The sequence below is a fragment of the Astyanax mexicanus genome, chromosome 19, assembly GCF_023375975.1.
Source record: "Astyanax mexicanus isolate ESR-SI-001 chromosome 19, AstMex3_surface, whole genome shotgun sequence".
Taxonomy (NCBI): domain Eukaryota; kingdom Metazoa; phylum Chordata; class Actinopteri; order Characiformes; family Acestrorhamphidae; genus Astyanax; species Astyanax mexicanus.
This window is the reverse complement of record NC_064426.1, coordinates 17,382,669-17,394,563: the sequence shown is the minus strand read 5'-3', so window position 1 is coordinate 17,394,563 and position 11,895 is coordinate 17,382,669. Positions and strand designations below refer to the sequence as shown.

Genomic DNA, 11,895 nt, shown 5'->3' with positions numbered 1-11,895 from the left:
GCAGTGTGGAAAACAGTTGCATTTTGAATTCAGGTCAATTTACCTGCCTATTGACTTTTAAAACTAATACAAATTTTCACGGACAAAATATTCATGTGAATCTAAACTATATGTGAATATGGCAGTTTTTACACAGTTTGTCAAAATTTAATGAGTAGTAGAAATCTTCAAATTTACTTGAAATAAAATATTGTAACATTACTTTCAATAAAAATTTAGAAGGATTTTACTTCTACAAAAAGTTTTTTTTTGCATGACAGAGACAGTAATTGTGTTCCTAGTCTTTGGGTTCTTTTATAAATTAAGAGAAAGGAGAAGGCTGTTAAAGTAATTGTTGGTGACTGTACACTGCAGATACAGTAGATCAGACTGAGATTAGGTTGAAGAACACTGTATATGGAAGTATTGCTTTAAGGCTTCAGACCTTTCTTTCATTCCTGAGTGGCAGTTCGGGCGCCATCAGTGCGCGTTGACATTTCAGACAGGCTGGATTATATTCCAACCTTTCGGGACTTGGACAAGGACTTGCTTGTTTGCTGCAACAGGAGAGCTTTGAGAGTTGTTTGGAGCTCCTGCCAGTCTCCTTTGAATGATCTGCAACAGTGGTTCCCAACCCTGGTCCTGGAGGACCACCTACTCTGCATATTTTAGCAAAAACCTGACCCAGCTACTCGGCTCATTAACGGGCCCTTTCTGAGTTGAAGTTCTGAATTTGAGTAGAGGAGGACTACAGGATTTAAGGTCGAATTTTTCAGTTGCCGACAGTTATTGGAGATTCTATAAGCATCGTTTTAATAACAAAACCATGTAGCTCGAAAACAATGCATTCTTATCAGTCTTATTGTACAGGCTACCAGGTGGTGCAACTGTCTATGTGTTTGTTTGTTTGTTTTTTTCTTCAGTCCCCAGTGATGCTAGATGGCCGTCTTCATTTTAGAGGATGAGCCTGTAAAAAGACTCAATCTGAGTGATTGTCAAGTGATCGCCAATGCCTCGCAAGCAGGTATACTATCTGAGCCTGTTGACAAGTGCCACAGCAAATCGAAGCGCATGATGTAATTTGAGGAAAAAGCAGGGGGCAGAGTTATAAACAACATTCTTTATACATGTTTTTCATCCATATTCTTTTCTTTTACTTCTGTACGTTTTTGCTGCAAATCAGAATGCAAAGCGCATGATTTTGGACAGCAGTCAGGTTCATCGTGTGTTCCTCCTGGTGAAAGATTGTATTATTTGTGACCCTGTGTGCCTAATCTTGTCCTTTTAGTGAGCAAACCACAAAGACTGACTAAAATATTTTTGCAAAACAACATGTTGTGTATTGTGAAAGGTGCTACGATCTGACAACACAGTAAGTCGTGGTGCGTGAAGCTAGCAAATGGAAAACCACTAAAATATGTGATGTTGTGAGTTCTCCAGGACCAGGGCTGAGAACCACTGCTCTACAATCTTGAATGTACTTCCTACACTACTGTGCCCAATGACTGTATTCCAACTCTTTTCAAGCTTGTAAGATTTTTTTTTTTTTCCTTCTTTTTTTTGGTCTTTTGGAATGTTTAAAGTGTGTTTATGCTCCTGTTGATTTTGAACCTGATGTTGAATGTGTTGGATGTGATGAGTGCATGCTTTAAGGTAGACTTTTTAAGCTAGTCTTTTCTTCAGCATGAAATATATGCTTCCTTTATTTCTGACGTTGTGCTTTAGTGTAGCTTTACTAAACGAGGTCCAATCCAGTCCAGAATCCCACATGTAGGAATTTATTGCATTTTTGTTTTAGTTAGGGCTGGGTGATATGATTAAAATATTGGACTGCTATGTTTTGTAGTTAAGATGGGAAAAAGTGAGCTATTTATCAGTATTGGCTGATTTTTAAACATAGCCAAAATATGTGATAGATAATTGGACGATATTTCTCTAATTTAGCCAAACCTTTGAGACAAATCATATAGTTTCTGACTTAAACTTGTGTACCGGTATTTGTAGTGTGTTTAAAACAAATGCATATTGTGGAGGAAAGAAAAGTTAAGACTCTTCAGCCCATTCAATAGTTAATCAGTGTTCTTTAGCACTGACCATATCCAGTCAGATATTTCTCTCGGAAAAGCAGGAAAACAGGATACAATATTGTCATATCACCCATCTATACATTTAGTTCCCTGTTGTGTTATTTTGGTATTTCCTTGAATATTTAGCACTTTTTCTTGTTAGAATTTCCAATCAGATTCAAATACACTATATGGACAAAAGTATGGGGGACACCTGCTCATTCATTATCTTCAAACAACATCTATAAGATCTATAAGGACTTAATTCAGCATAAGTGGTGCCACAACATAAGAATTATTGAGATCAGAATGTTGTAATGAATGACCACCATCCCACCTCATCCCTAACTTGCCAGCTTATCCCAAAAGTATTCTATGGAGCACCATCATTCCAGAGAACACAGTGCCACTGCTCCACAGGTCAATCCTGGTGGTTTACTGTATACCCTTCAAGTTCACGCCTGGCATTAAGCATGGTGCCAGTCAGTGTGTGTTGTGTGTGCACATCTCTGTCTAACCTAAAGTGGGTGTCCATAAACCTTTGGCGATATAGTGTATATTGGTGTTTACTTTTAGTGCCATGATTGTTTTAGTCACCATGCTTTTCCAAAATGTTCATTTTGTTTTGATTCAGTTGTTTAGCAGCAGTTTCTCACAGTCTTTGTGTTAATGAAAATTGTGTTTCATCCTCTGTATTTGATTTAAAATTCTGATTCTGTTAATTTAAAGAAAGTGATAAACGATTGAATGAAAAATGTGTCCTCTTTTATTTCATTTTGTTGTAAGTAAGGAGTGAATGGATCTGAAATGAGAAGTTTGGTCAGTTATGCTAAGCCTGCTAAGAGCTAATGAAAAATAGTCACTGATTTAGCAAGCTGAATAAAACCTCCAAGTAAATTCTGATTCATTTGCTTGGCTGGATATGATTATGGGCTTATTTGTATGGCCACTACTGCTACTGGGCACTGACTAGTTAGCATTACTACTGCTAAGTTCTTACTGATTAGCATTAGAGCTACTGCATCCTGACTGGTTAGCATTAGCGCAACAGAGTGCTGACTGATTAGCATTAGCGCTACAGAGTGCTGACTGGTTAGCATTAGCGCTACAGAGTGCTGACTGGTTAGTATTAGAGCTACACAGTCCTTACTGGTTAGCATTGTTGCTACAGAGTCCTGACCGATTAGCATTAGAGCTCAGAGTGCTGACTGATTAGCATTAGTGTTACAGAGTGCTGACTGGTTAGCATTATAATTACAGAAAGCTGACTGATTAGCTTAAGAGCTACAGAGTCCTGACTGGTTAGCATTAGAGCTCAGAGTGCTGACTGGTTAGCATTAAAGTTTAGAGTGCTGACGGATTAGCTTTAGAGCTACAGAGTCCTGACTCATTAGCATTAGCATTAAAGTTTAGAGTGCTGACTGATTAGCTTTGGAGCTACAGAGTCCTGACTGATTAGCATTAGAGCTACAGAGTCCTGACTGGTTAGCATTTGAGTTTAGAGTGCTGACTGATTAGCTTTAGAGCTACAGAGTCCTGATTGGTTAGCATTAGAGCTACAGATTCCTGACTGGTTAGCATTAGAGCTACAGATTCCTGACTGGTTAGCATTAGCGCTACATAGTGCTGATTGGTTAGCCTTACAGCTACAGAGAGCTGACTGATTAGCTTTAGAGCTAAAGAGTCCTGACTGATTAGCATTAGTGCTACAGAGTCCTGAAGGATTAGCATTAGCGCTACAGAGTGCTGATTGGTTAGCATTAGAGCTACAGATTCCTGACTGGTTAGCATTAGAGCTACAGATTGCTGACTAGCTAGCATTAGCACTACGGAGTACTGATTGGTTAGCCTTACAGCTACAGAGAGCTGACTGATTAGCTTTAGAGCTAAAGAGTCCTGACTGATTAGCATTAGCGCTACAGAGTCCTGACTGATTAGCATTAGCGCTACAGAGTGCTGACTGGTTAGCATTAGAGTTACAGAAAGCTGACTGATTAGCATTAGCGCTACAGAGTGCTGATTGGTTAGCCTTACAGATACAGAGAGCTGACTGATTAGCATTAGCGCTACAGAGTGCTGACTGGTTAGCATTAGAGTTACAGAAAGCTGACTGATTAGCATTAGCGCTACAGAGTGCTGATTGGTTAGCCTTACAGCTACAGAGAGCTGACTGATTAGCTTTAGAGCTACAGAGTTCTAACTGGTTAGCATTAGCGCTACAGAGTGCTGATTGGTTAGCATTAGAGCTACAGATTCCTGACTGGTTAGCATTAGAGCTACAGATTGCTGACTAGTTAGCATTAGCGCTACAGAGTGCTGATTGGTTAGCCTTACAGCTACAGAGAGCTGACTGATTAGCTTTAGAGCTACAGAGTGCTGACTGGTTAGCATTAGCGCTACAGAGTCCTGACGGATTAGCATTAGCGCTACAGAGTCCTGGAAAATTAGCATTAGTGCTACAGATTCCTGACTGGTTAGCATTAGAGCTACAGAGTGCTAACTGGTTAGCATTAGAGCTACAGAGTGCTAACTGATTAGCATTAGAGCTACAGAGTGCTGACTGGTTAGCATTAGAGCTACAGAGTCCTGACTGGTTAGCATTAGAGCTACAGAGTGCTGACTGGTTAGCATTAGCGCTACAGAGTCCTGAAGGATTAGCATTAGCGCTACAGAGTGCTGATTGGTTAGCATTAGAGCTACAGATTCCTGACTGGTTAGCATTAGAGCTACAGATTGCTGACTAGCTAGCATTAGCGCTACAGAGTGCTGATTGGTTAGCCTTACAGCTACAGAGAGCTGACTGATTAGCTTTAGAGCTACAGAGTGCTGACTGGTTAGCATTAGCGCTACAGAGTCCTGATGGATTAGCATTAGTGCTACAGAGTGCTGATTGGTTAGCATTAGAGCTACAGAGTGCTAACTGGTTAGCATTAGAGCTACAGAGTGCTAACTGGTTAGCATTAGAGCTACAGAGTGCTAACTGATTAGCATTAGAGCTACAGAGTCCTGACTGGTTAGCATTAGAGCTCACAGTGCTGACTGATTAGCTTTAGAGCTACAGAGTGTTGACTGGTTAGCATTAGAGCTACAGAGTCCTGACTGGTTAGCATTAGAGCTACAGAGTGCTAACTGGTTAGCATTAGAGCTACAGAGTGCTAACTGATTAGCATTAGAGCTACAGAGTGTTGACTGGTTAGCATTAGAGCTACAGATTCCTGACTGGTTAGCATTAGAGCTACAGAGTGCTAACTGGTTAGCATTAGAGCTACAGAGTGCTAACTGATTAGCATTAGAGCTACAAAGTGCTGACTGATTAGCTTTAGAGCTACAGAGTGCTGACTGGTTAGCATTAGAGCTACAGAGTCCTGACTGGTTAGCATTAGAGCTACAGAGTCCTGACTAATTAGCATTAGTGCTACAGAGTCCTGACTGGTTAGCATTAGAGCTACAGAGTGCTGACTGGTTAGCATTAGAGCTCACAGTGCTGACTGATTAGCTTTAGAGCTACAGAGTGTTGATTGGTTAGCATTAGAGCTACAGAGTGCTGACTGGTTAGCATTAGAGCTACAGAGTCCTGACTAATTAGCATTAGTGCTACAGAGTCCTGACTGGTTAGCATTAGAGCTACAGAGTCCTGACTAATTAGCATTAGCACTACAGAGTCCTGACTGGTTAGCATTTCAGCTACTGCATCCTGACTGGTAAGCATTAGCGCTACAGAGTGCTGACTGATTAGCATTAGAGCTACAGAGTCCTGACTGGTTAGCATTGAATTACAGAAAGCTCACTGATTAGCTTAAGAGCTACAGAGTCCTGACTGGTTAGCATTAGCACTACAGAGTGCTGACTGGTTAGCACAGAGACTGTAAAAAAAGATGGACGCCGTGTCGCCGTTCCCATTCATTCAATGAAAATGAAGCCAAAATCTTCCGCCATGTTGGCGATCCTGACACCCGATTCTGCACTGTGGAGAGCAGCTTACTCATTTAAATAACCCCACCCCTGAGGGCTGCCTCGCGGTCACAGACTGCAGAGCGGGGCGGAGCGGAGCTGACGGTCTGTTATTGGTCCCGCCCATAACCAGCCCTTTTACAATAACCACACCTTTTTTGAATAGAGCTGAATAACGTTTTAAAAAACGAATTCTGTGGGGATATAAAAATTAACAATATAAGCAGAGGTTACACTCGCTGTTGCATTTAAATAAAGGAGGTAGAATTACAGTATATTAGAAAAAAACGTGATTCAAAGTTGTCTGTTTTGCCATTGAAACCTATGGGAATGGGTGGGGTTACACGGCTTTCTGAAACTGAACAGCAGGGGGCGCCCGACCTGTGGTGGCTTCACTTTTGAGAGACGATGCTCTGTCCAGCTATATACAGTCTATGGGTTAGCATTAGAGCTACATAATGCTGATTAATCAGTCAGTGCATGCATATGTACCATATTTAGCTTAGATCAAATGAAATCAAACTATTTTGTCATACACAGCAGGGTAATCTGTGGTACAACAGTGAAATGTATTAATAGCTTAATAGCTGCATGGTCGCATAAAGAAACATCAGTTGCAAAAAGCACTTAATAAATAAATACATTTGATTGATTTGATTTGACAGATAAATAGATTTCATTACTGTCATTGCACAACAAAAGTATACACACACATATGTACAAACTATAATAGTTCATGGATGTGTCCTAAATCACACAATTTAACACTTTCCATACTATGTTTATTAATAGTTTCTAGTGGTGTTAAAGTGTATTAACATACTAAACATACTATTTAGTGTGATATTGGACGGAACCCAGAGGTTACCTAAAACCATATATCCTAATTGGAACGCTATAAAATGGCCTCTCGAGCCTCCATCCTTAAAAGTGCCCTTAGTAGGAGACACAGACGCGGTTTGGTTAGCACATCTTGTTCTGACCAATCAGAACACAAAGCTGGAGGAAATACGTCACGCTCTGCTGGTGTCAAGGTTCAGGCCCGCCCAACTAACTTCCTTTCCTGATCGCGGCGGCTGTAGAATCAGATCAGTAAGTTTAAACCAGATCAAATAATCGGCTTCCATCTGCTTTAAATCCCGCATTTTCACTCGTTTATACGTACGGATTGTGAAGATAACATGTTTAACGTTACAATAAAGTGTTTATTTGCTTTAATTTGCGCTTTAATAGTCCAGAATGTGGAGATTAAATATAGCACTGTATGTCGCGTTTCTCTCTGGCGTCAGTGGACTGCTGTGTTGTTGCTTCACAGAGTGTCTAAAATGCAGCACAGTCACGAGAACTCCCGGCTTTATTATGTCTTTATAAACTCTTATGTTCTGAACGCGTTTAGTCAGCTGTTATGTGGGTCTGCAGTCGTTTAATACCTGCTATTTTGGCGAACCTTTCTAAGTTAGCTAACCTAGCCTAGCTAGTTTGCGGTCTTACTGGTCATATTCAAGCCTTAAGTTACTATCTTTAAAACAGATCAGGCTAGCTGGCTCATGTTGAGATATTTTTTTTGAGAAAAAAAATCCGAAACTCGTTTTAGGCTTTTCCTCCAGAGGTGAAAATGGCAGTATCTCAGTGTGTTAAATGTTGGCATTTAGCATGTCCATCTAAAGCCTCACTTTCATTATAAAGGTCTTGGAGTAGAGCACTTTTATTTTGTAGTTTCCTGCATGCTTGGTTTTGGAGTAGGCCGGCAACTGATTATTTTGGTAGTTGGTTAATCTGATTTATTTCACTTAGGCGATTAGTCAATGATTATTTTTGCTTATGGACTAATATTCAGTACTCCATCACTAAAAACAAATGAAACAGCTTAACATAATATTTAAAAGGTATTTAAATGTCCAGATTTTGTTTAAATGTGGAAAATACTAATATTTAGTGAGTAATTTTTGTAATCTGTTGTTTGGGCACTTTTGGAGACTTCTTATCCATCTCCCATTGCGCTTCTGTCCCCAGCACTTTGTGTAATGCGGTGCTGTTAGAAATGAATGATTGGTCGACAGTGACATTTGTGGTCTACAAATGTATTTTTCAGTTTTATCTCCAGCACTAACTCCGCACACCTACATTCTGTAAAGTCGCATGAACTAACACGCACACAATGTTCTGAGGTTCTCTTAGGATGTTCAGTATGTCACTTAGGAACTTCATGACCTACAATAAAGGACAGTGCTGATTTTAAAGGGCCTTGGGCTCTTTAAAGTCTTGCAAGTTGTTAAATTTACTAACACTTTTGTCCTCTGTTTTTTTATTTTTTCAGAGATGGGCAAGTTTATGAAGCCTGGTAAAGTGGTGATGGTCCTGGCTGGACGCTACGCCGGACGTAAAGCCGTCATTGTCAAGGTAAGCCATGTTGGTTGTTTTAAAATAGGACATCTGCCCAAAATTATAAGTCTTGTCAGTATGTTTAGTTGGGTCAGGCAGATGTTCCTGAAATTCTATGTATTTGTTGAATTCTTAAATTACTATATTTTATGATTCTGAATTGCTTAACTAATATGTGCATAGTTTTATCTTACAGTATTGGAAAAGCTTTTGTATTTCTATAAAGATCTGCACTTAGAAAATATCTTGTGTGAATTCACAATTATCACATTGGTGCATCCCTATTTCAAATAAGTTAATTTGGCTGGGGAAAAATGTTAATGTTTGTATCTAATTACTAATTCTGATGATGCTCTTTCTCTTCAGAATGTTGATGATGGCACTACTGACCGCCCATACAGCCACGCCCTGGTATCAGGCATTGACCGTTATCCCCGTAAGGTCACCACAAACATGGGCAAGAAGAGGATTGCCAAGAGATCCAAGATCAAGGCTTTCGTTAAGGTCTACAACTACAACCACCTGATGCCCACCAGGTATGTATGAGCAGGAAGCACAAACATGAGGTCATTAATGTATTGAGTTGAGTAGGACAAAATATCACTCAAGTTTTTTTACTCAGACGTAAGCACTGTAAACTCCTTAAGACTCACCCCAAATATGATTTACACTACTTTTTTACTCCACGTAGTGTTGCTAATCAAACAAATAGGGTTAAGAATATTGGTTGTCAGTTTTTGTGGGTCTGAGATCAATAAATCTATAATTCTATCCTCTTCAGTAACACAGATGCTGTGAAGTATCGTACAGAAAGGTCTTGTGATGGAGAATCACATAATACTTGTATCGTGACCCTCATTATTGTTTGCAACATGTCATAGTAATATTTTATGGTGAGATGCCCTGTTATTCCCACCCCAAGTGTCCAGGGTCTAAATTGCTGTTTTTTAAAATTAGAATGCGGTGTCTCAAACATTGTGGCAAAATGCTGCTTATTTACATTTTTAGCAAGATGGTCTGTTTTTTAAGCCTTTTAAGCCTCTTGGATTCATGTAAATTGTCTGAAGAGCAGGCATCGTCAATGTTTCACTGAAATGCACAATATTGGAAACCTGTTGATACTAGTAGATGCTTGGTTAAGATGAATTTGATTTGACTTACTGGAATTAAAGCTATATTTGTTTGTTTGCATTTTCCGTATTTATGACTGTTAAGTGGTGCTGATGGATATCCGGCATTTGTCATGTAGATGTCAGTATTGGTTAAGTTTCAGTGTGTTTTCCAGATGTTTCGGTGGCTTTGTTTAATGACTTAAAGTACTTAAAGTTTGTAGTTTTTTTAGTTTGCATATTTTGTGTGAACTGTCATTTGACAAAGTTCTGGAATTAAAGCATTCAGGTTATGTATGTATAAGTATATAAAGCCTTATTATTTAGGGGACCAATAATAATAATAGAGGTCAGAGGGCAGCATGTATACAGTATATGAGAGAATTTGCTGTCTTGTTGGTGGAGAAATTTCATTGGAGTATGGGACTTTTTCTTGCATTTATGTTTATGGCATTTAGCAGATGCTCTTATCCAGAGCAACTTAGAGTTATTCCTATTAAAGAAGTGGGCCAATGTCTTGCCCAAAGACTCTTTATGCTATGCTACACCAATGTTACCCAGACCTGGAATTGAACCCCAGCCTCCCACGTTGTAGCTCACTGGTAGGCAGTGGTGTTATCCACTGCACCACACCAACTGCACGCGTCGGATTAAAAAATTTGCTTCGTTCTGTTTGAATAAGTTTGGGCACAGCTTTGTGTGGCTATTTAATTCAAACATCTAGTAAATTTTCATTGCAGTCTGTCAAGTGGATCATTTATAAAGCTCTTTGTGCTTTTTGTAGTGTATTGTCAACGGTCAGAATGAATGTGAAAATTAAATGTTTTGTTCTGTGTTCAGGTACTCTGTTGACATTCCTCTGGACAAAACTGTTGTCAACAAGGATGTGTTCAGGGATCCTGCTCTGAAGCGTAAAGCCAGGAGGGAGGCCAAGGTTAAATTTGAGGAGAGGTGAGTCTTTGGAAACTTGAACCACTTTCACTGTGTTCCTGGTCTTCAGTCGTATGGACTCGGATCTTGAGCTTTCTAAAAAGGAAAATAAGATGTTTAAGATGCCTAACCACAGGACCTTAAGGGGCTTAATTTACTTTTTAATTTGCTGTTTAGTGGAAAAACCAGTGGGTTTAAGGCAGAAAACCTTCAATTTATCGTTAATCTTCGTTCATTTTTGCCTTTTCTGTTTGAATGTTTTATTCTGAGCCTCAGGTCTTATTCTTTTACTGATTGAAAATGTTAGTTTAAGTTTACATGATCTTGAGTTAATGTTTAATTGGAACACTTATGTTTTATTTGTTTAATATATATATCTGCTAGATGGTGTTTTCCAATTCAAAAACATGGTGGCTCACAGGGTTGATTGCACACTGATTCTTTGTGAATATGCACTCTAACTCTTCTGAAGACAAGATTTACACCAGTAAACACATAAAACCAGTACAATTCCATTTACCCAGCAGTGTGTCCACTATAGGATGTGCAGGAAGGGAAAAAAAACGTTAACGGTCATGTAAAAATGTTCCATCATTAGCTGTTCTGACAGTCATTGCTGGTGTCTGCTATGCATGTATTTAGTCATTTAGATAACTCCAATAGCGTTTTTATATTGTGAATATCCCTGCACTGATTCTGTGAAATTACTTTTTGTTGGTTTGATGTATAATACTAAAATTATTCTCCTCTTTTTTTCTTACAGATACAAGACCGGCAAGAACAAATGGTTCTTCCAGAAGCTCAGATTCTAAGTGTTCAGTGGGTTCTCTAATAAATCTGTAAAAAACATTTGTGGATTTGTTTTGTGATTATTTTATTTATATATTTTTGGTTTACAAAATTGCTTAATAAATTAAAGTTCAGAAATATTATATTAATTATACTATACAGGGTTCGTACGGGTGCTTGAAATCCTGGAAAATGCTTGAATTTTAACGTTCTGTTTTACAGGCCTGGAAAGTGCTGGGATTTTGGAGAAAGTGAAATTGTAACTGCGTTAACTGTACTACAAAAAACTAAATACTACATGTGACTAAATCTGACTAAAAAAGTTTGCTTATAGAGAAAATTGCAGAGCTAAATATAAAAAAGGCTTTCGGTTCTTTCTCGTAATCCAAGAAGTTGGTTTACACGGGACCGGCTCTTTTTGCCCCCAGATGCATCCCTTTTGTGTTTTGTAAACACTGGCAGCAGGAGAGTTAGCTAGCTATGCTAAAAGCCAAGCTTTAGATGTATCTAAATAATAGTAGTAATCTGGGGTTACACGTACAATGTACTATTAGGCTAAACCCAGCCCGGCACTGTTAACGCAGTGTCTCCGTCCTCCAACGAGCCGCTGTTTGCCCGGCATCAGGCAGCGCCAAGGAAAGAGCCCATCTCCAGGGCTGTTTGCCCGCCGTCAGCAATGTGGAATGAGC

The 11,895-nt window shown here is 39.3% G+C and overlaps 1 protein-coding gene across 1 annotated transcript; it reads left to right on the top strand.

Annotated features, from left to right (window-relative positions):
- The first annotated feature begins 6,979 nt into the window (after window positions 1-6,979).
- On the top strand, window positions 6,980-11,266 carry rpl27 (ribosomal protein L27). Its single transcript, XM_022672104.2, has 5 exons — window positions 6,980-7,088; window positions 8,314-8,396; window positions 8,745-8,914; window positions 10,328-10,438; window positions 11,181-11,266. The coding sequence occupies exons 2-5, from the start codon at window positions 8,316-8,318 to the stop codon at window positions 11,227-11,229; spliced, it is 411 nt and encodes a 136-aa protein (XP_022527825.1). The 5' UTR covers window positions 6,980-7,088; window positions 8,314-8,315; the 3' UTR covers window positions 11,230-11,266.
- The last annotated feature ends 629 nt before the right edge of the window (window positions 11,267-11,895 follow it).

What these genes read in the sequence shown, in the direction of transcription:
- rpl27 (XM_022672104.2), top strand. Translation starts at nt 8,316, where the DNA reads ATGGGCAAGTTTATGAAGCCTGGTAAAGTGGTGATGGTCCTGGCTGGA. An exon ending in AACCACCTGATGCCCACCAG is followed by an intron (nt 8,915 to 10,327) that starts GTATGTATGAGC and finishes TTCTGTGTTCAG; the next exon opens with GTACTCTGTTGACATTCCTC. An exon ending in AAGGTTAAATTTGAGGAGAG is followed by an intron (nt 10,439 to 11,180) that starts GTGAGTCTTTGG and finishes TTTTTCTTACAG; the next exon opens with ATACAAGACCGGCAAGAACA.